Here is a 16,579-nt window from a genome sequence, read left to right as displayed (position 1 = left end):
CATTGAGTGTGAACTTACATATTATGAGTTTTCTCTTCTCGTAAGCTTGGTATTGACTTGAGCATCAAATAGTCACGTTAAAAAACTCTTTGGAGAGTTCACAAGTTCCTTGTTTTAATTTGCGTACGAGTTATTGTAAGAATGCGTCCTCGGAAGCTCGGTCATCTTACCTTGAGCAACATCCACGAGGAGACGAATGCTCGCAGCTCGAGAATCGGACACCTACTTTACCCGATTTTTCCGAGCATCTTCAAAATGCTAATATGATAAAAAGTTGCATGTTAAATAACTTTTTTAAAAACTACTAAATATTCTTTAAAAATCAGGACATAGAATTTACCAAATATGCATTAAAAGGTGGTATTTCGGTATTTGTTATGATTTTACTAAATGGTCAACTCAACGATGAAATTGTCATATGGATTTGAACCATATAGAAAAAAAGGAACTAGAAAAGAATAAAATGTCATGATATAAAATTTCTCGGTACAAACACATCCGTACGCCCGTGGATATTCACAATCATGCTCACCACGCTCCATTCTTTGCTCTTTTTACCATGCAAAAAAAAAAAAAAAAAGAAAGAAACCTTTCCAATTAGAATCACGGATCTGGATTTTCTACAGTGTTGAAAAAACATCATTTAATGATGTGTATTTTTTACATGAGATGTTCACGTGATCATCTTGTGCACATCACACCATATGAGATAAATTTAAAAAGTTGTCAGATTAAACGAGATGATCATATGATCATCTCGTATAAAAAATACACAGCACAGCACTTGATGTTGTGTTTTCAACACAGTAGAGGATCCAAATCCTTAGAATCACTTGTATTAAATTCAATTTTGTTTACCAATTTTCTAGACAGATTCAGAAATTAATAAAACGATGGTATACCTTTTAAAAATTATTCATATAATTTTTTTTATTATTTTTTCTCTTGAGTAAGATCATCATTTCACACCATAGTTCACAACTCCTTTTATCGAGTCAGGGTATAAATATGTTTTATTACAACTCAGAAATTTTAGTAATCTTTGTTTTTTTCTTTTATAATTACTGGCGACGACATGCCCAAATGTTGCCTTAATCATAAACGTAGCATGGTGTTATATATAAATAAAGCAATAAATAAATGGAATTGAAATAAGAGTGGTAGATCTAAATGAAATCCAAAAGTAGCAGTGCATTATTATTGTAGGTTTAGGATTTCTTTCCAGACATCTCACGTTTCCTTTATAGCTAAAAGAGGTCCCAAAATTCAAACTAATAGAAGGACAATGCACAAGGGTTCATCATGATTCAGGCTTTTAACTATATAAACACCACTTATTAGCCCACAATGGAATATAGTACTTGCACAAAATTTGTATCCAAAATACATACATATACATATATACATATATATATACATATATATATATGATTATTGCAAATAATGGCATGATTTTTATCAAGAGTGGGGTAACATGTGACTGAACAGAAGAGTATCCGAGAATATTTCGCGTACAATGAATTTTATTAAATGACAATTGGTTTTTTTTGTTTTTGTTTGATTTTGAAAGTGAAACATAAGTTCTTGAGTTACAACGTTGCGAAGCCAACAAGGAAGGTTTTCATTGATCCACTCTACATTAGAAGATAAATTGAATAGTTTTTCGAGCAAGTGAATGAGCCACTTTATTTGCCGATCTTCTCGAGTATTGAAGTTAGCAGAATTAAATGTTATTCGATATGGTTTTGTTTGCGACTTGGTTTTACACATATTTATGTCTTTTTTCGGATTCTACACAACTATCAATTCTATAGTTGAACCTCATAAAAATTTGGGACCAAATAGCTTGCTAGTTTCAGAGATTCAAACACAGAAGTCTTTTGAAACACATTTCTTGATGTTAGGCATAATATATGCAAAAAGTATGTGATTTGAAATAAAATAAACGCAGGTTGTGCCAATAATTGAGAAAAAAGTGGGAAGCCTAAACGATTAATTAAAGGATAGTATTAAATAGTTTACTGTGGGCACATGAATTTTCAATTGTAGAGAAAATGAAAAGCATTTCACAAAAGTTCAAATGCCAGTCGTCAGAAAATAAGATGGTTTCTCTTTGTAGCAATTATCCCTGCTATTTTGTTGTGAGATGTTTTCGTTTAATATTTATATCTTATACAGATCAACTCTACCTGATATTCACAATCAAAAATAATATTTTTTCATAGATGATCCAAATAAAAAATTTGTCTAACCAAAATACGACTTATAAGACCGTTTCACACAATTTTTTGTTATTTTGTTATTAGCTTTCGTCATAATGGCTATTGCAATTCGATTTCTATTTTTTTCCCCTCCGGTGCAATTCCTAAGATCTAATTATCAAGAGTTCAACCAAGTACATCAAGAAATAACTCAAATTATTTTTCTAACTTATGACGCAAATGTGATGAAAGAAGTAAATAAATAGCAATAATTCCATTTTACACATATAAGATTTTTTTTAGACTTAGACTGATATTTTGTCAATTTTTATTAAAATATAAGTAATCGTATGATCTAATACTGTTGAGATAAACTAAGTTTACGTCATGAGCGAACAACTTGAAAAAAAATCGATTTTGTGCTAGGAAAAACTTGAATTTTCGTGTTTGGTTTTAATTATATTCATTAGCTTATTAGAACATTTGTTCATGACATTGTTTTAAAAATGAACGATGATAATATTGTTATTTATCATTTACTTTTAAAAGTAAACTGAATAATAATAAACTTAGGCTCCGTTTGGTACGTGTGATAGGATAAGTAAATGATTAATAATTAGAGTGATTAAAAAATGATATATATGGATTAATAGTGTGGTGAGATAAATAACATGGTGTTTGGTATGATTTTAAAATGATGGATTGATTTTGTAAATTTTATTGTAATGACCAAAATGTCCTAAATGCTAATTAAATATGTATTATTAAAATAATTAGATAGATAATTAAATATTTATAATTATAATTTACATTTATTAAAATTAATTTAAATCATTAAAAAATAAATTAGAATTGAAAAAATATTTATTTTCATAAAAAATTAATTAACAAGAATACAAATTTATAAAAATTTAATTTAAGATAGATTTGTATTACAATTTATTTTCTTTAAAATAATTGAAAATAATTAAAAATATATGAAATTAATTTATAAAAAAATATAATAAAAATTTAAATATTATATTAATTATTACATTTTTATTAATTTTAATTTTCATATTATATTGAAGAAAACAAGTCAAGAGTATTATTGTCAATATACAATCTTATCATGATTACTATTAAAAAATTATTAATTATCACATCCTTTGTTGAGGGATATTTAATTACACAAATAACATGAATAATGTGGACTTTCAATCATAATCAAAGGCCTATAAATTAATAAAAAACGAACCAAACTCGAGATAATGAAATGATTATTAAATAGTCATTCTCTTATCATAGCTACTAAACATAGTCTTGTAAAATAATTAAAGCAATAAATATGGTTTGATATTATTTACATCCTCAGCGTACGTAAACATTGGATGATAACATTTGAGGTAACAAAGTGATATAAGCATGAGTAATTATGTAATACAATTTCATAAATTTTTGGGTAAAGAAAGTGATATAATAATAGCAAAATGGTGAAATCTGACAAAAACGTCTGCTGTAATAAATACTCACATATTTTCATCAGATTTTGTACCCATTTAACCATAGTTGACATTCTCACCACTTTGGGTTAAGCCAAGCCAAGCCAAGAAAACCCGAACTCTACGTAAGCCAAGCCACGAGCCTTTTTAAAAGTTTTTAACAAGAGTTAGGTAGAAGAGGAGTTAATTTTTTCAAAACTAAAATCTCAAATTTGAGAAAATCATCGGAAATTAATATTTCGGATGGAATTCATTCATTATGGTAAAATTTATATATCTAAAGATTATTTAAAAAATTTGATTTTTAAAAAAATTCAAAAGAATATTAAATTAAACTGAGAAGTATATATAGCGCATATGGTAAAATAATATTTTATTATATTGGTTTTTTTTTTACGATATTTTATTATATTGTTATTGTCATGAAATTTGAGTGACTCTAAATTTAATACCATATATTAAATTGAATATTGGAAAAAAATTTACCCATAAATATGGCCCCAAAACCGAAAAATGAGTGTGCGACGACACCCCTTTTCTGCCAGTCTGCAATATTTAGTAATAGCTTTCTCTCTCTCTCACACACACTTGGATACATTTCTCCATACCTCTCTCTCTCTCCAACTCTGAAATAGAGGAGAAGTTTTAATGCGCTTCATCCACCGCCAAGCTCCTATCATTCGCTCCGTTTCTGGGTTTTCTGATTTTTCACCTTAGAATTTGTTTGCTCGGATCTGTTACAACCAGTAACAATTTTAGTTTAACCGAATTTCTTTTTTTCACCTCTGTTTCTTGTGGGTAGATATGAGTAAAGAAGAGTTCTTGAAGATCCAGGTTACTTGTTCTTCAGCCCATTTTCTTGTAAATGTGAATTTATGTTTTAAAGGAGGTGTTAGTGTGTGCATTGGCCTTACGGGCTTAGCTTATTTTAAAAACGATAATGGCATTTTTGCTGTGTATATATATCTCTCTTTTTTCTTTCTTTTTGTGATGTATAATGCACTTGTCAATTTGTTTAATTGAATGGCTGCTTCCATTTAAGAAAGTTTTGGTTTTTCCTGCTTTTCTTCCTGTAATTTCTTCTTTGCGGTTTTTATTTTGTCTTCTAAGTGATAAAGTTGTGAACTTTACTTTATTTTTGTTCTCTGGCTTTGCTTGTTTTTTCAGACATGTGTTCTTAAGGTCAATATACACTGTGATGGATGTAAGCACAAAGTGAAGAAAATCTTGCAGAAGATTGATGGTATGCTTGTATTGGCGAATCTCATTCTGTGATCTCTTTGTTCTTTTCGAAAGCCAGAAGCAATAAAAAATCTGTTGGCCATATATTTTTTTTCTGTGGGTTTATCTTGTTCTTGTTTTTCACCAATTGGCCTAATTTTTTCATGATTTATTTCAGGGGTATACACAACAAACATAGATTCAGAGCAAGGGAAGGTCACTGTTTCAGGTAATGTTGACCCAGCCACACTCATCAAGAAGCTTACCAAGAATGGGAAACATGCTGAGATATGGGGTGCATCAAAGACCAACAACAATAATCAAAACCAGTTGAATAATCAGTTCAAGAATCTGCAAATTGACAACGGGAGCAAAGGTGGACAGAACAAAGGCCAGACCCCAAAGGGTGGTGGCAACAACCAGCCAAAAGTTGGCCTTCAGCCGCAAAATCCACAATTTCAGCAACAACTCCAGCATCTACAGCAGCAGATGCAACAGTTTAAAGGGTCGCAAGATCTGAAAATACCCCCGCAGTTTATGAAAGATCTGAAAGGGGCCAATAATAACAAGGACCAGAACCAGAAATCTGCGAAGTTCAACATGCCCGAGGATGAAGAATATAGTGATGATGATTTTGACGACGATGATTATGATGACGACGACGATTTTGACGATGAAGTGGATGATATCCCCGTCGTTAATAATAAAATTAAGCCTCCAGTCTTAGGTGACGGCCATGGCGGTGCTCAGATGGGTAACATCATGATGAATAATATAATGAATGGTCAGCATCCTCATCTAGTGAAAGGTGGTGGTAACGATGGAGGAAATGGGAAGAAAGGTGGAGGTGGAGGTGGAGGTGGAAGTAACGTGCCTGTTCAAATGAATCTAGGCGGTGGTAACCAAAATCAAGGTGGTGGGGCTAATGGTGGTAAGAAAGGTGGTAATGGGAATAACAATGGTGGTAACCAAAATCAAGGTGGTGGAAAGGGTGGCAAGAATGGTGGTGGCCAACCTAATGATGGCAAGAATGGTGGCGGTGGTGGCAATGGTCAAAATAAGAATGGTGGTGGCGCCGGCGCCGGAGCTGGGGCTTTGAATGCCAACAATTCTATGGGTAATGGGGCCAGGAAAGAGGGTGGTATGAATGATGGACCTCGTGGCATGCCTAACATGATGCCCATGAGTGCTGGAGGTAACATAGGCCCATTGGGTGCAAATCTTCCGATGGGCCAAATGGGTAATCTTCCAATGGGCCAAATGAACAATCTTGCTGCAGTTCAAGGTCTGCCAGCCCCCGCCATAACTGGTGGCGGAGGTGGTGGTGCTGGGTATTTTCCAGCTGCTACCCCCGAGCACATGACGGCAAACCCCTATTACCAGCAGCAACTTGCAGCCATGATGATGAACCAGCAACGTGCCAACGGTAACGAGAGGTTTCAGCCCATGATGTATGCCCGGCCTCCCCCTGCAGTTAACTACATGCCGCCGTATCCTGCTTACCCTTACCAATACCCTTATGCTCCACCACAAGGCGAGCGAACCGACCAGTACGCAATGTTCAGCGACGAAAACACTTCGAGTTGTAACGTGATGTGAGAGATCAAGGTTGCCTTGGTTCGACCTGAATTTGGCGCGTCTTTGACTGATAATTATGGTGGTAGTGCTTGGTCATTCGAGATGATAGTTTGATGATTTTTACTAATCCGTGATTCCATAATATACATGGAAATGGGTTTTATTTCTTTTTGTTTTTCCCCCTACCTTTGAAATCCTAAGTTCAGGCTAGTATTTCATGACACCCAGTATTTTATAGATTGAGATATGATATATATATATATATATATATATAAATATATATTAAAAAGCATTGAGACGATGGTACTGGATGGGGCTGGTTTTGTCATATGAGAATGTTAATGTAATGTTTTTCTGTATATTTTGAAAGAGAAATAAATTGAAACAGAAGGGATTTAAGAAAAAAATAATTCCAATCATCTCTTATTTAATGAGATTAATCTCATTTTGTACACCTATCGTATGGATTATTACAACCTAGTTCCAGGGCGTAGTCTCCATACCCACCTTAGTCACGATAGTATTTATTAGAAATTAATGTCTACTTATATATATATATATATTCCACCTATCTTGCTACCCTAGAAGAGAACATCTTCGCTACAAAACTACTGGGCAATGGCAACACATCTGATCGGACTCCGACGTTACCGATAACTCGACTTTGGTATATTCGAGCGATTCTGATATCATTCTGTTATATAATCGAGTTGATGCTTGCAAAAAATTATACAAGTATCTGAAGATCCCTTCTTCGTTCACTTTTTAGCTCCCTTTCTTTGTTTCATTGCTTTAATCTGTTTACACTATGTGAACTAGATGAAGATAGCAGTCTCTCTCTTTTTTTTACTTGATTTAGCAAATAAAAAATACTCCCAACTACTTCTTTTTTGAACGTGTTCTTTTTTAACTTCAATTTAAATCATAATTTCTCTAAAGCAAAAAAGGGTACCATTTGACATTATTGAAATGTGGTGGGGTACAATTTTTTACATAAATGGATGAAAAACGAAGGGTCCCATTAATTGATGAACTTTGGCTTGAACTTGAATTATGTACATTTAAATAATAATATTTAATAGGAGAATGATTATTGTCGGTCCTGTTGCTGCTTCATACAAATATATTTCTTCTAATAATAATAAAATTTAAGGTTTGATAATTCAAAAAATAATAATATTTGAATTTTTATACTTGTCAGAAGCGAAAGTTCATGGTTGTGACAAAGTTGATGTATAATTATTACATAAAATTTAAAAATAATTTATTTTAGGACTAGACACCAATATAGCGGCGTGGCCCAAAGATTAAATATTCGATTTCTATCAGAAATAATGTTTAGATCGGAGAGACCATCGGCATAAGTCTACCAAAATGTCAATTGATCAAGTAAAAGTTTGCCAAAGTCACGGAATTGAATTATTTAAAAGTAATGGGTCGTTTGCTTTCAAATATAATTTAATTATATGCGCTTAGTGGGTGGAATGAGATGTAAATTCCTTTGGACATAGATTGAATGCCAACTTCTTCATGGTGGACCAAACCTAATAGAAAGTAATATTTTTTAATGGATGAACCAAATAAGAGATATATCTCACAAAATACGACCCATGAGACCGTCTCACACAAATTTTTATCTTAAAAAAATTATCATCCTACATACAACCAGTTGATGGCTCTATTTTTTTGTTGTGATTTGTTCCGGTTTTTCGAAAAGGATCCTATATTCCTATACACATGCGTGGGGAGACACACTTTTTTTCTCTCTCATTATTTATATAATTCTATATTTCAAACTCCATCAAATCCCAGGATTTACGAAGGCATTTGTGTCAAAGATTAAGTTAAAATAAATTAAATAACGTAGTATTGTTTGTCTTTTTGACTTGATTTTAATGAACAATCCAATTAGTATGGTATATAATATGTATTGTTTTACGTACGTGCAATATAAATCATATGGTGGTCGTTGGATCTGTCACGATGGCAAATATTTTTTTGTTGGATTTGACTAAAGAAATTTAACAGAACCATTTAAACAATAATAATATTGATTATTATATAAGTAATTATGATAATTTTTTCTTTTAAATACGAAATAAAAAAGGTCAATGCTTAATTCTCTCTTTTGATATAAACCAAAGACAAAAACTTATGTGAGTCAGTCTCACGAGTCGTATTTCTTGAGACGGATCTTTTATTTGGGTCATCAATGCAAAATTTTTACTTTTTATGCTAAGAGTATTACTTTTTATTGTGAATATCGGTAGGGTTGATCAATCTCATAGATAAAAATTCGTGAGACCGTCTAACAAGATATCTACTCTAAACATTAATAAACATAACCAAATGTTCTAAAATCTATGCCTTATTATTACCTTATTATTATTTTTAATTTAATGCCGAAGTTGATCAAGTTTGTTCTTTAAATTAATGAAAATTTTATTATAATCAGATCTCCGATATCAAAATAGAATCTTTATAATGTAAGAACAGAAGTTTGAAGGAAAGATAAACAAAAGCTGCCGTTTGTTTGATGACTTTTCAGTTGTCGTATTATTAATTTACAACATTTTCTTTTGATATTTTGTTTTGTGTTTTTGCTTTAGTTGTGACGATCATTACAAAATCTTTGATTAAAGTCATTATCTTACAATCTTGTACAAAAATGGACTCATTGTTCGCACAGCTTCGTGTACTATGAAGTAATTTTTTTATTAATTTATTAACATTATTGGTTTTAATTTCTTTTTTTTTTCATTATTGTTTTTGTGTATGTGTGTGTATGTGCATGTGAAGCATATTTATTTAAGAGGAAATCTCGTGTGAGACGGGTCAATTTTACGGATATTCACAATAAAAAGTAATACTCTTAGCATAAAAATTCATACTTTTTCATTGATGACTCAAATAAGATACCTGTCTCACAAATACGACCCGTGAAACCATCTCACACAAATTTTTAACTTTATTTAATTACAAGTTTAGTTGCAAGCATCATTTGAAGACACTTTGACCGATCCCCGTTTTGGTAACGATTTAAATTGATTTTAGCTGAATTTTATTCCTATCAACTTTTACACATATTTTTTTATCAAACTTTCCCACGGGTCAATTTCGTGAGATTAATTTCTTACCCTATTTATTAGTGAAAAATGTTACTTTTTTATATTAAAAATATTATTTTGAATTTGGATATAAACATGATTAATTTACCTCATGACGGAGATTATTAATATGAAAAAAAATAGTAATATATGATTAGTATAGTTCTTTAGTTTATCAAACCTCAAAACAAATTAACCCAATATCTGAATAATTATGAAATCTTATTTTTTTTTACGTTGTATAAATAGTACTAATGGATTAATTTATGCAAATAAAATTGTTTAAATCACTCAAGACTCCGTTTAATGAAATATTCGACGTACAGTACGTTTTTGTGAGATAGTCTTACGAATCTTTATATGTGAGATATGTATATTCACAATAAAAAGTAATACTCTTACATAAAATTAATATTTTTTCATGGATGATCAAAATAAGATATCTATCTCACAAGTTTTTGCCTAGATCATTTACTTAAATCCTCTTTAATTATATTTTAAATTCAAATAAAATTTTTCTGAATTTCGGGGGAATCCAAATGAAGCAAAAATTCAACAGCCGTGGGTAGAAAAGTCAGAAAAGTGAGGGTTGGACTGTAGGGAAGGGAAAGGGTTAATTCTGAGTGAAATTTTCTTTAATTTCAACGCTCAGGTTTCAATGTATTTTGTCGCAGATGAGCACATGATATATATGTACGGTGTGTGAGTTGGAGGGCCAAACCACAGTAGCTTCCTTGTTATAAACAAATACGTACAGTATATTTTATATTTGCTTTATTTTTTAAAAAATAAGTATTAATACCATTTTTCTCAAAATTCTATCAACTATTTATCAACAAATCACGATATTTATATGTTTGGGAGAAATATCATCTGTTTATTGATTTTATACGTAAATTTTTATATGTTAATAACAAAGAAATATATATACAATATATATAGTATATATACTATTACCTATATTATATTATTAAGTTTAAAATTTTTAAAGTAATTATTTTTTGGTGTCATGGTATGTGGATACAATTTTTGTTTCCTAAACATCAAGTTGTATCTTTAATTCCTACTCGAGTCTTTTTTTTTCTTTTTTTTCCTATTTATTTTTTAATTCGTATATCAAAATTACAATGTAATCCATCAATATTTTTTATAAATACATTTTGATTCTCATTTAAGTATAAATATGATGAATTATAAAAAAAATTATACAAAACACACGCTAAGCAAATGAAGAAATATATGTAGAATGACGAAGACAGACTCAATAACAGATCCTAAAAACGAATGGAAAAAGATTTGTTTAAAAAACGAGACATCTGACACACCTCTTCATGTCGAGAAATGTACAAATGAATCGTAGAGTTTACAAGACATTAACGAGTGATTCATAAGATAGTCCAACACGTGATATTGGTATGGACTTTGATATCATATTAAGAATGAAACTTAATATCTGATTTCACCCCAAAAGCTAACTAAAAGTAGAAGTATTGTCCAAATACATATATATTATTTCAAAATTCTTATTCCAGTCCATATCAGACATCAACATAACTCAAAATATTTATATTCAGACTGAAAGTATAATATATATTTTGCTTACTTCTTTTCCAATCATTTATTTTCTTCGATTTATTGAAATTTATAGATAATGTTTATTTTTCTTGAATTTATTTTACTTGGTTTAAATATTATTATTTGTGCAGTATTCCCAAACGAAAGTAATGTACTACATATTTGATGCTGTAGATAAATCAGCACACAAGAAACCGCCGCAAGTCAGATTGGATTTGGTTGTGTGTCGCACTATGTTTAAAGTTGTGCGCATCCAAACCTTTGTGGTTGTCACTTGTCACGAGCATTAGTAAGCCAGTCGTGCATTCTTCTTGTTCTTTCTAAAAGCACAATTTTGAATTCACAGAGGAAGGGAAAAGCTCTCGTAGATAAGTACGTTTTATGGGTAAATAGAATATAACACTTCTGTACAAAAAATAAATAAAACATAAAACTTCAAATATAAAATTTATTATATTTTAAAACCATTTGTTGTTTAAAATTCAGGCCTAAAAATATGACAAATTTTGCAAAACGCATATATATTGTCTGTAAAATAAAAGTGTATTTCAGAATAGTGCCGCTATGTCCCATACACCAGCCAGCTATACACAAGACATAACCCTTATTTTCCGCGGCTGCCACTTATTTGTCGCATTTATTCTTATCAAAATTCGTGTCTTTATATATATTTATTATTATTATTATTATCGAAAAGAAATTTTCGTTTCTTTCTTTATTACATGAATTATGTGCATATTTTTCTTCAAAAATCCATTATGCGCATCAGATTTTTAAAGTTTCCTCAAACCAATAAACAATACAAATACTAGCTAATAAAATACTAGCTAATAAAGCGTGGAATACCTAATAGCCACGTTTTTTAATTTAGTTTAAAAAAATTCTTTCCCAAGAAATATCATATGTTTAGCGGTTTATAATATATATTTATTGACAAAAACTTGTGTGAGACGATCTCGCGGGTCGTATTTGTGAGACGAGTCTCTTATTTGGGTCATCTATAAAAAATATTACTTTTTATGCTAAGAGTATTACTTTTTATGCTAAGAGTATTACTTTTTACGTGACGGTCTCACGGATTATATCATAATCTGTGAGACGGGTCAACCCTACCCATATTCACAATAAAAAGTAATACTCTTAACATAAAAAATAATATTTTTTCATGGGTAACCCAAATAAGAGATTCGTCCCATAAATACGACCCGTGAGACCGTCTCACACAAATTTTTACATATCTTAAATATATGTGTATAAATAATAATAATAATAATAATAGAGCAATGGCCCCACCATTATGAGCGGCAATAATAGCGAAGACCTTTGAAATTATGAACTATCAATATTCGTTATCCAAAACCATAAAATCTGTTTGACTGTCCAACAACAATTAAAATGTAAGTTCATTGTTTCAACAAACAAATTTTGAAGGCAAGGACTCGTCGACTCCGGTCAAACCATTTTACCTTCACATTATTACCCGAACCAATTACTAAAAAAATTTAAGAATTGAGTATATATATATATATATATTTTTAGATGGTCTCGTAGATCTATATATGAGATATGAGTAAATTCAATTCATATATACAATCAAAATCAATATTTTTGATATAAAATATAATATTTTTCATGAGTTGAGTCAATTTGTAGATACATAATAGAAAATTAATTTATAAGTCCGTCTCATGTAATTTCTTATATTAAAGTGCTTTAGTACCACAATTATTAAATGTAAATTTAATGTTCAGGAAGTACCCCGATTACAAATTTTAATTTAATGGAGATCCGAATCCAAAGGTGGGATTTTGATTTTATGACAACATTTATTTGTACCAAACGGTTTAAACTTTTGATTTATACCATGATGTGCCATTAATTAATGTATATATATATTTTTCAGTACGCACTGTTTTACAAAAATAATATTGTTGGGAAAGTATTAGAAATAAAACCAACATTCATAAGTACTATCGATTATTCTTTGAATTTTTATCTTTTGTTGTTTATGTGGCTTTGACTTTTAAGACCTTAAAAATTGGAGAAAAAAGTACGTATTCTGCATCGAGGACGTGACTGATGCAGGAAATATTTTTACCTTCAAAGGAAAGTAAAAACATTTTCTTTACCGATCTTCTGCCATTTTCAAGATTCTGTATAAATCTTTTTTATTCTTGGGAATTATAATAAAGTAATCCCTAATAAAGTTAATTCTAATTGTAACAATTATTTAAATGTTGTATCCCTCAAAAATCGTGTAAAACGTATGTTGGTTTTGTAAGACTAAGATCTAGTCAATTTACGCAAATCACTGACTTGCTTCACATGTTTTTTTTTCCGGGAAAATGCACAACACGATTGAGGTAAAACTCAAGTCAAATATAAAATTTAAGCTAGGATTGGTCTCACAGATACAGATAAATTTTGTGATACGAATGTTCTATTTAGATTATCAATGAAAAAATATTACTTCTTATACCAAAAGTATTGATTTTTATAGTAAATACGAATAAATATCTGCTAGACTGTCTCGCAGGTGACTTACTCGTTGTCTCCACCATCCATGGTAGACCTTTTTAATCGTGTCTCACTGCATGCGCTGCGCGTTAGCACAATAAATTGATGCATGATCAATTTGAAATAATATGGTGTGTATTGGAATGGGGGATTGTGTTGAAAGAAATTGTGTGGATTTTCAAAGTCAAATTAATACTTGATTCCTCCTTTATTTGCAATTGCATTACCACTGGATTTTGTCTATTCTAAGTTGAAAATTTGTCATTCAGACTTACAAGTACTACAAATTTTTAGACTCGCTAGAAAAATTACCCTTAATTTCTTGATCCAAATTTATTAAAGTTTTTCACCAAATATGTGATTTAATCCGATTTCAATTTTAAATATTCTGCCGATAATTTATAACGAGAATTGAGTAATACAAATTTGATGTCAATAGAGTGGACGTGACTCCATTTCCATCTTGGCCAAAACCATGATGTGAAGTTAGGTTTTGATAACGACGCTCAACATTTCCCACCTTTCGAACCCACGATGAAATATTAACCAAGATGCAAAAAAATCGATCTTTTTTTTCACTCTTACATTTCACTTAATTAGAAAATATCCAAAATAATACTTTTATATTTCTACACTTATATTATATGAAATAATAGAAAGATAGAAAAATTAATCAACATGAGTGTAAATAATCCCGATTTAGAATTATATATATATATTTTTTGAGTGGAGAAAGATCCGTCGAGACATGATTTTAAATACTTGGTACATGGAAAGTAACTTCAAGCCCAATAGGCCGGGTAAGTCAGGTTTAAGGCTAAATTATAGCCCTATTGAACATTCGGACACAAATATTTCAACTGGGTTTTACAACTATCCGGTCATATCGAACGCAGCATTCCTTTTAAATAGAAAATTCAAATAAAACGTTTAGAAAAAATTAAAATATGATTTTTTAAGGAAAATATTATTAGCGTACAAAATTAACCTACTCATTATAAACTGGGATATGCTTGGGTTCACCATTTTTGTTTTACAAGCTAACAAAAAAATGCACTGTAATTTTTTGTAAAATTTTAATAGAAAATTAAGAAACATTAGGTGATAAGTAGAAAAATTGGAAAAATTAAAGGTTAACCTTAATTGTAAATAACCGATAATAACTCATGCTATATATAAATATATTATATAAATTCAAAGCTTAAATATATTGGAAATTTGGCCTAAACGTGTGTATCTTGCTTGATACAATTAGCTGTAGCTTCTGGGAAAAAACTTTTCTGAACTTCGAGGGCTAGTTCCTCCACACTCACTTGGCATTCCAATCCAATCTGTTCATTACAAAGAGAAAAACAAATTAATTAAAAAGGGGTTAGTATCTAATTATGTTTGCGGCTAATTTCTTGACATGCAAGCAGATGTATTTCCAAGAAATTGAAAATATGAGAGGATATGGACTTTTATTAGTGAATTGAATCCGGAATTTAATGATTTCTTTAATATGCCATTAAGTCATTAGCCTGTCTTTGATCATTTTTAAGAAATATGAAGTCACTGCAATCATGCAGGAACTTGTTTTAATAATGTCGAGCATTTATAATTCGGTTTATTATCTAAATTCAAGAATCTTGCGATTGGTTGGATTTTATTGATGCATATTAACCTAAAGCAATATTAATTTATACCTTGATGACAAATGAGTATAGGACAGTATCTTCCATGCTACTGATGTTCAAGTGAAGGATATCGAAAGAAAGATTCTCCAAAACATGGATGATCCTCACAACTTGACCAGGGATACGCCTGGATATGGTCCGAAGGAGCACGTTCGACCCGGAAATCTTGGCCTCGACATCGACAATGGGAGAGTTGCAGGTAGCCCCGAGTTCTTTAAAATGAGTGTCACCATCTGGTTCACGAGGACTCGACTGAAATGGTTTTGGACTAAGTCCAGGACTAGGGCTAAGGCTTTTTCTTTTCTTTTTAGCTTCCAAGGATTGTACAACTTGGTGCAATTCTTTGATGAATTCTATAACCCCACTTATGATTGATGCTTGATCGCCCTTTTCAATTCACGCACGAAACGTAAAATTAGTCGCGGTAACGACGGAGCTAGCAAATTAGAAGTAGTAGTACTGAAGAATCAGAAATTCAGCAATATTACAAAGTTTAATTTTTCAAGAAAACTTTAAGAGGAAGGGAAGCAACTGCCCTATCTGGCTTACATCTCCTCCCTCCGCGGCAGCCGGGTGCAATCAATTACCATGTTTATAAAATCAGTATATCACAAAAACACTTCTCCACAATAAGGGTTTTTAATAATTTTGATTCAATTTTCTTAAAATAATAGAAAATTTGATTCACGGGTCATCTTTTTTGGGGAAAAAACACATTTGAAATAAAATCAAGAAAGATTAATTTGATAAACGTACGGAGAAAGAGTTACTTAGTCTTAACTTTTTAGTGCATAACTTTAAATGAAGCCACACAAAAACGAACTCGGATCCATGTACACATATACTTGGTGATAGCTAGAAACTTTGCTATGCCTTCTTCGTACACATACAGGAAAAAAACAAACAAATACGTTTTCGAAACGAGGTCTGGAGTCGTTGCACATATATATGCCGAGCATCTAGGAATGATGATTTACCCTTTTGATGTAGAAACATGGAGTCAGGGAACGTAACACCTTGAGATGTTCATTCATTTGCCTCCTTCTGTTTCTCTCAACAGCAATGTGAGCCATGATCCACCAAGAAATTTTGTTGTTGGTTCTGTATCCACACGAAAGCCGCTAGCTTTTATAGTAATCTGTATGTGTAATAAATCCAGCATGCAAGTGCAATTAAGTTGGTGAATGCACGCACACACACACACACACACAGATATAAATATA

At 31.1% G+C, this 16,579-nt stretch overlaps 2 protein-coding genes across 2 annotated transcripts; one reads left to right on the top strand and one right to left on the bottom strand.

Annotated features, from left to right (window-relative positions):
• The first annotated feature begins 4,192 nt into the window (after positions 1 to 4,192).
• On the top strand, positions 4,193 to 6,871 carry LOC140811469 (heavy metal-associated isoprenylated plant protein 33-like). Its single transcript, XM_073169365.1, has 3 exons — positions 4,193 to 4,516; positions 4,850 to 4,925; positions 5,082 to 6,871. The coding sequence occupies exons 1-3, from the start codon at positions 4,487 to 4,489 to the stop codon at positions 6,500 to 6,502; spliced, it is 1,527 nt and encodes a 508-aa protein (XP_073025466.1). The 5' UTR covers positions 4,193 to 4,486; the 3' UTR covers positions 6,503 to 6,871.
• A 7,962-nt stretch (positions 6,872 to 14,833) lies between these two features.
• LOC140812521 (transcription factor MUTE-like) lies at positions 14,834 to 16,485 on the bottom strand. The gene is made up of 3 exons (XM_073170811.1): positions 16,334 to 16,485; positions 15,366 to 15,743; positions 14,834 to 15,011 (listed from the first exon to the last, which is right to left on the bottom strand). The coding sequence occupies exons 1-3, from the start codon at positions 16,427 to 16,429 to the stop codon at positions 14,904 to 14,906; spliced, it is 582 nt and encodes a 193-aa protein (XP_073026912.1). The 5' UTR covers positions 16,430 to 16,485; the 3' UTR covers positions 14,834 to 14,903.
• Positions 16,486 to 16,579: the final 94 nt, after the last annotated feature.

The sequence above is a fragment of the Primulina eburnea genome, chromosome 14 (assembly GCF_022965805.1).
Source record: "Primulina eburnea isolate SZY01 chromosome 14, ASM2296580v1, whole genome shotgun sequence".
NCBI lineage: Eukaryota > Viridiplantae > Streptophyta > Magnoliopsida > Lamiales > Gesneriaceae > Primulina > Primulina eburnea.
This window is presented reverse-complemented; position numbering and strand designations above follow the sequence as displayed.